General features: G+C 35.9%; 1 protein-coding gene across 1 annotated transcript; it reads left to right on the forward strand.

Annotated features, from left to right (window-relative positions):
- Positions 1 to 6,765: 6,765 nt before the first annotated feature.
- si:dkeyp-74b6.2 (cerebellin-1) lies at positions 6,766 to 9,729 on the forward strand. Its single transcript, XM_056235701.1, has 3 exons — positions 6,766 to 7,109; positions 7,647 to 7,766; positions 9,456 to 9,729. Exons 1-3 carry the CDS (start codon positions 6,843 to 6,845, stop codon positions 9,651 to 9,653), a joined length of 585 nt encoding a protein of 194 aa, XP_056091676.1. The 5' UTR covers positions 6,766 to 6,842; the 3' UTR covers positions 9,654 to 9,729.
- The last annotated feature ends 269 nt before the right edge of the window (positions 9,730 to 9,998 follow it).

The raw sequence follows: 9,998 nt of genomic DNA on the forward strand, positions 1-9,998 counted from the left end.
AACATCCATCTTTCAATACACTGAACATCACTCACAGGACGTGGAAAATGATATTGATCCTGTAAACAACCTTTTCCACAGCAACAATAACAACTGTTTTTATTACACTAATGATCAGTTTAATAGTTCAGTTAATACTGAAAATCAACTATCAATAATCCACTTTAACAGCAGAAGCCTATATGCTAACTTTCACAACATTAAATATTATCTTAACCAGTTCAAACAGTCTTTCAATATAATTGCTATCTCGGAAACGTGGATAAACAGTGAAAAGGGCTCAGACTTTGAAATTGAAGGTTATGTAATGTAAAAAGGAAATAAGAATGGGGGTGGTGTGGCTTTGTATGTAGACAAGAAACTTAATCACAAGGTGGTGGAAAAAATGTCTACAGTGGTGGATGACTTACTTGAATGTGTTACAATAGAAGTATAGGGGAAAAAAGAAAAATGTTATTGTAAGTTGCATTTATAGATCACCTGGGGCCTCATGTATCAGCACTGCGTACGCACAAAAACACGGCGTACGCCAGCTTTCACGTTCACGGCCAGATGTACTAACAGTGAAATTAACTTAAGAATGTGCGTTCCTCCAAGTAAACTTCATGTCTGGCGTACGTACATTTGTCGTGATTTTTGTCCGTTGGCGACTCATAGAGGCAATAAAGTGAAGTGGCAAACATTACACTACGAATTGTTCTATCGCACCAGCAGTTGTCAGATATTGCTTATAATTTGTAATTGATAAATTATTTGACATATTATTGTCACACGAGTCATATTAAAATATTCTATTATGCAATTAAGTAAGAACATATATAAAGCATGTGCAAATTGATGCAACCAGTCTAGCAATGGCAGCGTTGGCTTAACTAGGAATAAAAAATAAACTTCATTAATTCGGTCAGTAAAGATAAAAAAGAAAGTAATATTTTTATTTAGCAAGGACACATTGAATTTGTTTAAAAGTGAGAGTAAATGCATTTATAGTTTTACAAAAGATTATAAGATTTCTATATTTGTTTGATTTAAGTTTTTATTCATTAAAGAATCCTGAAAATACTATATCACGGTTTCCACAAAAATATGAAGCAGAAGCACGCCTGTTTTCAACACTGATAATACTCAAAAATGTTTCTTGATCATCAAATCATCATATTAGAATGATTTCTGAAGGATCATGTGACACTGAAGACTGGAGTAATGATTCTGGAAATTCAGCTTTGATCACAGGAATAAATTACACTTTACTATATATTCACATAGAAGACATTTTCAGTGAAATTTCGTTTCTTGCTTGCTTTAGCCATGTTCTTGCAGGTTTCTTTTGCCAAATTGGACTAATTACCATATTTAAATTAATTTAATTGGGGGAGGAGACTGGGTGGGGCGTTGTGCTCCTGCATGTGCGCTCAATTTTACGTTAATTGGGATGTACAAAGAGAATATGCGTGGGATCCTTCGCAGCAGAGATTCATACATCTGCTTTTTTTTGTGCGTACGCACATTTACAGCCTTGTCCGTACGCAATGTTTTAGTATGAATTCAACGCAAGTCTTTGTACATGAGACCACTGGTTCTAATATTGATTTTTTTTAAGGATTGGATGGAGGAAAAATTTACAAAAACAAATCAGAAAGTCATGTTCATCTGTGGGGATTTCAACATTGATTTGCTAAATCCAAACAAGCACAATAAGACAGATGATTTTATCAATACAGTGTATAGTCTGGGCTTTTCCCCCCAAATTACCAGACCCTATAGGATTACTACCCATTGTGCAACTTTGATTGATAATATTTTTTACAAATGACATAGATAATACAGTAAGTGGACTATTAATAAATGACATCAGTGACCACTTACCAGTTTTTACAGTTTACAATAGCAATTACACATCTAAAAAAGACAATAAACCTATATTTAGAAGGGTGAGAACAGACGAGTCTATGGTTGCATTTAAAGATGATCTGCTTTCACAAGACTGGGAATTAATATATAAGGAAAAAGAGATGGATAAAGTATAGGGTGAATTCCTAAGAATATTTCAATCATTATATGATAAAAATTGTCCGATAAAAACATATGGTAGAAAACAAAAATATAGTGATAGACCGTGGATTTCAAAAGGATTACAAAATGCCTGTAAAAAGAAAAATACACTGTATAGAGAATTTATTAAACACCGAACTATAGAAGCTGAAAATAAATGTAAGAAATATAAGAATAAGTTAATTATGATTATGAGAACTTGTAAGAAAGAATACTATAGGAAACTATTAGATAATAATACAAATAATATGAAGGGTATATGGAATATACTGAACAGTATTATAAGCAGTCTAATTATCCCCAGTATTTCATTGATAATAAAAAAAAGATCAATAATATGGAGGAGGTGGTCAATAACTTTAATAAATATTTTGCAAATGTTGGACCAGATTTAGCTGGAAAAATTCCTCAGCCACAGATAAGCCATATCAGTTGTAATGATCTTTTTGAAAGAAATCAATGTTCTTCAATGTTTTTAAAAGCAGTAGAATAAAAAGAAATCATAGACATTGTTAAAAAATGCAAAACTAAAGTATCCACTGATTGCAACGAAATAGATATGAAGATAGTAAAAGATGTAAGTGAGGGGATCGCAACACCGTTAACTCACATTTTTAATTTGTCATTCCAGACTGGTCAATTTCCAACAAAAATGAAAATAGCAAAAGTCTTACCTCTGTACAAAACTGGAGATAAACACCACTTCACAAATTACAGGCCTGTCTCTTTACTGCCACAATTTTCGAAAATTTTAGAAAAACTTTTCAATGACAGATTGGATCATTTTATAGATAAACACAAACTGCTTACTGACAGCCAGTATGGATTCAGAAAAAATAGGTCAACATCTCTAGCTTTAACTGAACTCATTGAAGAAATTACAAATACGATTGACCAAAAAATATTTGGAGTTGGGGTATTCATTGATTTGAAAAAAGCGTTTGATACAATTAATCATGAAATACTAATCAGTAAATTGGAACGACTTGGGATCAGGGGGATAGTGCTGAATTGGTTAAGCAGTTATTTAAAAGACAGGAAACAATTTGTGAAAATGGGTGAATACACATCTGATTGTTTGGACATTGCGTGTGGGGTCCCCCAGGGGTCAGTGTTGGGACCTAAATTATTCATTCTCTACATTAACGATATATGTAAAGTATCTGAATTACTCAAATTTGTATTATTTGCTGATGATACAATCATCCTTAGTTCTGTCACAATTTACAGCAACTCCTGGACTTAATCACTGCAGAATTCAGAAAAATTAAACAGTGGTTTGATACAAATAAATTATCATTAAATTTGAGTCAAACTAAATTCATGACATTTGGCAATTGTAAATTTAGTAATCAAGTTCAGTTACAGATCGATGGTGTTAACATAGAAAGAGTATATGAAATGAAATTTCTTGGAGTGATTATAGACGACAAGATTTGCTGGAAATCTCACATAAAACACATTCAAACAAAATTGTCAAGAAGTATTTCAGTACTGGCTAAAGTTAAGTACATTCTGGATTACAGATCACTCCACATTTTGTATTGTTCACTGGTGTTACCGTATTTAAATTACTGTGTAGAGGTTTGGGGCAACACATATCAACATTCATTGCAATCGTTATTTATACTTCAAAAAAGAGCAATGAGAATAATTCATAACACTGGATATTTGGATCACACCAACTCATTATTTTTACAGTCAAAAGTAGTCAAATTATTTGATTTAGTTGAATTTCAAACAGCGGTCATTATGTTCAAGGCTAGAAACAATTTATTGCCTGGCAATATACTGAAAAGGTTTTTTGAAAGAGAAGGAGGCTACAATTTAAGGGGAAAGTCGAATTTTAAAACTCCCACTTTTCGAACTACTAGGACAAGTTTTTGTTTATCTGTTAGTGGTGTTAAATTATGGAACAAACTAAATAATGAATTAAAGCAATGTCCAAACTTATTCCATTTTTAAAAGATGTTCAAAGAAACTATATTCCAGAGGTATAGAGAAACTCAGTGCTAATAATAAACTGTGCTAGCTAGGCCTATATTGAATCATTGGTAGTATGTATAAATATTGTCGTGTTTGTGTACTATTAGTATGTGATTAGAACAATTTGAATATATTTTCTCATTGTTTATAGATTTATTATCTCCGCAGATTTATTATTTTGTAGTTATCTCGTTAAATATGGTAGTAATGATATAGGGGTAGGAGTATATAAGTTTTACTTCTTCCTACCTCCTTTTGTGCATGTAAATAGAAGTCTTTAAGTTTTTGAAAGTATGGAGTTTTTTACTTTGTTGTTCATTTGTTTTGTTTTTCTATTATTAGTTTTTTTGATTGATTTTAATTTTTTCTTATTTACATGTTCAAATAAATAAATAAATACAATACAAATACAATACACATAAAACTTAGATTATTTGTTCATTCAACACAAATCCCCTGTTCAATATGACACAACTTAACATCACAGTATTAATATTTCAAAAGGCAATTCACACATTACATTTCAAATGAGTGTCTATTCATTTCCTTACAGTGATCTAACTATCAGCTGATACAACTGCTCAAAATGATAAGTAACTGTTGCATTACTCTTAATGCATAAAACAGACACACAATCTTCCATGTTTACAGTAAATCATGACAGTTTCAAGATATCGAGATTCATTGTCACCAATCAGCGTGGAGCATGAACCAATTAGACTACAATATCCATGGATGTAGCCTACGTAATATTTAATATTTTTGCTATGATTCCAATAAACCTGTGTTGTAATTGTACTGTAGTGTTTTGCATCAATATATTACACACTTTGTTCAGTGATTCCACTATGTGTGTATTCTCTCTACGACTGCAGTGCGTTCACAGAGATGTGTTTACTGTACATGTAGACCATAATGAAACCTGGATCACCTATTGTGTTCTACAATATTTAATGATTGTACGAACAATGACAGTGAAACTATCGGTTGTGTGTGTGTGTGATCTATAGTTGTGTTTCAATGGTATTTCACAGTCAATTTTTTTTTGAACCAATGATTGTGCAAGTGCAAGATTTCTTTAAAGATGTGAATGCACAATGCAATGTTTTGAACATTAGACAGCCTGGGTTACAAGTGATAACCGCTGTGAGTTTTGTGTCCAGAGTTTTGAAAAATTACATCAAGGTTCTGAAAATAGTAGCAAAGTGATTGTAAAAAACTGTAATCGATCAGTTTGACTATTTGTCAACTTTAAAAGTTAAACCTTCCCACGTGACACTAAAAGTATCACGTGTAGTTTGTGTGTGTGTGTGTGTGTGTGAGAGAGAGAGAGAGAGTGTAACTAAAACAGAAAAATAATAAATATTAAGACTTTTTTTAAAACTAATAAATATGACAAAAACACAAAACTTAAAATAGTGAGTGTATGAGTATGAGTGAGTTAGTGTATTTGTGTGTGTGTGTGTGTTTGTATGTGTGCGTTTGTGTGAGTGTGTGTGTGTGTGTGTGTATATGTGTGTGTGTGTTTGTGAGTGAGTGAGTGAGAGTGTGTGTGTGTGTGTGTGTGTGTGTGTGTGTGTGTGTGTGTGTGTGTGTGTGTGTGTGTGTGTGTGTGTGTGTGTGTGTGTGTGTGTGTGTGTGTGTGTGTGTGTTTGTTTTTGTGATATATGAGGACACAAATGTGTATAATGACATGCATATTACACTGGTATTACAACTTACACGTGATATATGAGGACATTGCATGAGTCCTCATATTTCAAATAGCTTAAAAAACATAAAAAACAATGTTTTTTTTTAAATGTAAAAATGCAGCATGTCTCCAGTGATGGGTAGGTTTAGGGATAGGGGCAGTGTGTGTGTGTGTGTGTATATGTGTGTGTGTGTTTGTGAGTGAGTGAGTGAGAGTGTGTGTGTGTGTGTGTGTGTGTGTGTGTGTGTGTGTGTGTGTGTGTGTGTGTGTGTGTGTGTGTGTGTGTGTGTGTGTGTGTGTGTGTTTGTTTTTGTGATATATGAGGACACAAATGTGTATAATGACATGCATATTACACTGGTATTACAACTTACACGTGATATATGAGGACATTGCATGAGTCCTCATATTTCAAATAGCTTAAAAAACATAAAAAACAATGTTTTTTTTTAAATGTAAAAATGCAGCATGTCTCCAGTGATGGGCAGGTTTAGGGATAGGGGCAGTGTGTGTGTGTGTGTGTGTGATGGGCAGGTTTAGGGATAGGGGCAGTGTAGGGGGATAGAATATACAGTTTGTCCAGTATAAAAATCATTACGCCTATGGAATGTCCTCATATATCACAAAAACAAAGCTGTGTGTGTGTGTGTGTGTGTGTGTGTGTGTGTGTGTGTGTGTGTGTGTGTGTGTGTGTGTGTGTGTGTGTTTGAGTGTGTGTGTTTGAGTGTGTGTGTTTGAGTGAGCGAGTGTGTGTGTGTGGGAATGTTGGGAAGCCTGATGGGAAGGCATATGGTCTCCTCATGAGGGACTTCTCGTCCAGATGGCGTGTGTATGCATGTGTGTGTCTGTGTGTGTGTGTGTGTGTGTTGTGGTGATACAGTCACATATGCAGTATCTCACAACACACAGAAATGCCGAAGTGCAAAATAATCTCGAGTAACCGCACACAATCAGACCCGCTCTGGACCCGGGTTCATTAGAGAGTCGAGATCAGAATAGCATTAGTTTTGGACCTGCAGACATCTTTCACATTGAAACACGGGAGTGTATCAGGAGAAGGTGAAACACACCTCATCACATTGAAACACGGGAGTGTATCTGATCCTCCAGGATGGTTGTTTCGCGGGTCTCACTGCTCGCTGGGCTCCTGTGTGTGACGGGCTTCAGGGTCCGGGGCCAGAACGACACCGAGCCCCTCGTGCTGGAGGGAAAGTGTTTAGTGGTGTGCGACTCCACTCCCACCTCGGAGCCGGCCGGGAACGCCCTGGGAATGTCGGTGCGTTCGGGAAGCGGACGGGTCGCCTTCTCCGCCGTCAGGAACAACAACCACGAGCCGTCGGAGATGAGCAACCGGACCATGACCATATACTTCGACCAGGTAGAGGGAGCGCCAGTGCGAGATCGAGGCTTAGCCGCTTACCAGCAGTGCATTTAACTGTGGAAATACTGGTCGTTCGGTACTAAGTCAATACTAAAGATAGTAAACCATTAGTTAGTAGTTATTGTATTTTTTTGACTGTAGTTACTAAGGATGTAAAAATGACTCGTACTTTAATACTAAGTCAATCATATAGATAGTAAACCATTAGTTAGTAGTCCTTCAGTCATTTTTTTTAACTGTAGTTCCTATAGGGATGTAAAAATGACTCGTACTTTGATACTAAGTTAATATTAGGGCTGCACGATTAATCGCAATTTCCATGTAATCACACTTGAACCGATTTGTATTTTAGCGATTTTGTAATCGCAAAGTCTGTGATTGTTCGTAATGCGCAGCTTGAGTCGCTTATAACGTGCATTTGAAAAAGCAACTGTACTTCGACCAGGTATAATGAACATGAGATTGATGCTGTAGCCGTTTTATCAGCAGTGCATGAAGCAACACATGTGTGTGTGTGTGTGTGTCCCGTCGAAGGTTCTGGTGAACATCGGGAGTCATTTCGATCCGGCACGGAGTGTTTTCCTGGCTCCGAGAAAAGGAGTGTACAGCTTCAGTTTCAACGTGGTCAAAGTCTACAACAGACAAACTATACAGGTGAAGGTGATCATTCAACATTTAACATTTCAGTTGAAGGAACTTCATTTTTATGTCCTTTTCTAGTCATGTCAGCTTTATTTCTACGGCTGGTTTACACAATACAGATTGTTTCAAAGCGATAAATAAGAAAATAACAGTTACTCATGTAAAATTCCAAAAGCTTGGACGCATCTACTTATTCTTTATTATGACTTTTTTTGCAAAATAGTAGGCTAAGTCAAGTCAAGTCCCAATTATTTATATTGCGACCTAACCAATACAGATTATTGTAAAATTATTGTAAAAAGCTCTACGGAAGACAAGAGTGTTGTTATTCAACTCAATACGTTTTAATGATGGAAAGTTAATGCAAAACTTGCATGAATGTGCACAAGTTTTATTTAACTGAATCACGCACACAACTAATCTAAACAAACACATACACACAAATCACACGGGTAAAAACGGAAACAGAATCAGAGGAATGAAGCAATGAAATGAGTAATTTAACCATACCAATCCATCAGTGAACAAGGGGTCTACCGCTGATACCAAACCTCGGTTTAGTCTGTTAAACGTACGAGACTTGCGATGCCTGACACTGAACGAGACTCAGGAGAAAGTCAAGGGTGTTGAAGTTGCAATCAATTTCTTCTGCATTAAACGAAGAAATTATGAAATTATGATGTTAGTTTGACTGTCATGATCAAGGAAATTACAATGTGAGGACTATTTTGATAGAAAGCATGGTATAGATAAGGTTATATCATAAAGCAATAAAACACAATACAATACAAAAGACACTATAAGCCGGTAATAATCATACACACAATCAGTGGTGGTAAGTAACGAAGTAAAAATACTTCGTTACTTTACTTAAGTATTTTTTTGGGGGGATCTGTACTTTACTTGAGTGTGTTTTATTTGCATCTACTTTCACTCTCACTACAATATTAAAGACAAAGTTTACTTTTTACTTTTTTCCCCATGCCCGCTCCAAGTATTTATTACTGGCTTTCCAAACCAATGAAAAACTTGGTTTTCTTTTGAATGGTGAGTTGACGTTAAAGCAACACTAAAGAAGATTTTGTACCTTAAAATAATGTTTCCAAAATCGTGTTCGTAACAGCGTGAAAGGCACTTTTGCCTTTGCTAACAAATTCTTAATTGCACTATCTAATCTTATCATTTGTTCAAATAAAACATTGCATATCACTCCCAAAACAATTGATCTGCTTAATTATTTATATACAGTTAATTTGAATATTTACTTTTTACTATCGGTAAAGGACTCATTTCTGAAATACATAACTCAGACAGTCTCCTCTGATGACAGATCACTGTAAACTGTAATGTGGACTCGTGCACTTTCTGTAAAGCTGCTTTGAAATGATGTGTATTGTGAAAAGCGCGATAGCCTACAAATAAACGTGAATTGAATCGACAGTATTGAATTTTTTAGATATTTCGATATGGTATTACTGTAGAAATGTAGCAAATTTGACCAGTTTTGAAGAGTATATAAACGTGCAAATTGTCCTGTAGGTACATTGAGTTTAAGTGGGGGAAAATGTCGTCACTGAACGTATTTTGTGTCAAAGCAATGATAGTTTAGCTCACATAGACTGATGCTGTGATCTCGGTGTCCTAGCGATTGTAAAACAACATAACAGTATCAGTATCATTAAAAGTCCTGCTGTCCGCCAGGTGAGTCTGGTGCTGAACGGCTGGCCGGTGTTCTCCGCGTTCGCCGGCGATCAGGACGTGACGCGCGAGGCGGCGACCAACGCCGGTCTGGTGAACATGGAGAGAGGAGATAAAGCCTCGCTCAAACTGGAGAGAGGAAACCTGATGGGCGGATGGAAGTACTCCACCTTCTCGGGGTTCCTCGTGTTCCCCCTGTAGAAACAGAAGTGTGTGTGGAAAACAGAGACATTGATAGAAAGAACACATTCAGCACAACGTTCACAAGTTCCTCGGCAACCTTATGAGTGAACCTGCTTCTTAAAAGAGTACTTCATTTCAGAAATAACATTTCCTGATAATTTATTCACCACCACATCTTCCTAGATCTTCATGTCTTTCTTTCTTCAGTTGAAAAGAAATGAAGGTTTTTGAGGAAAACACTCCAGGGTTTTTCTCCATATAGTGTCTTCAATGGGGTCCAACGGGTCGAAGGTCCAGATGTGAGTTTCAGTGCAGCTTCAAAGTCTCGACACGATCCAGCCGAGGAATAAGAGTCTCGTCTAG

Source organism: Rhinichthys klamathensis, unplaced genomic scaffold (assembly GCF_029890125.1).
Source record: "Rhinichthys klamathensis goyatoka isolate OS25496 unplaced genomic scaffold, OSU_Roscu_1.1 h1tg000429l_1, whole genome shotgun sequence".
NCBI classification, from domain to species: Eukaryota; Metazoa; Chordata; class Actinopteri; order Cypriniformes; family Leuciscidae; genus Rhinichthys; species Rhinichthys klamathensis.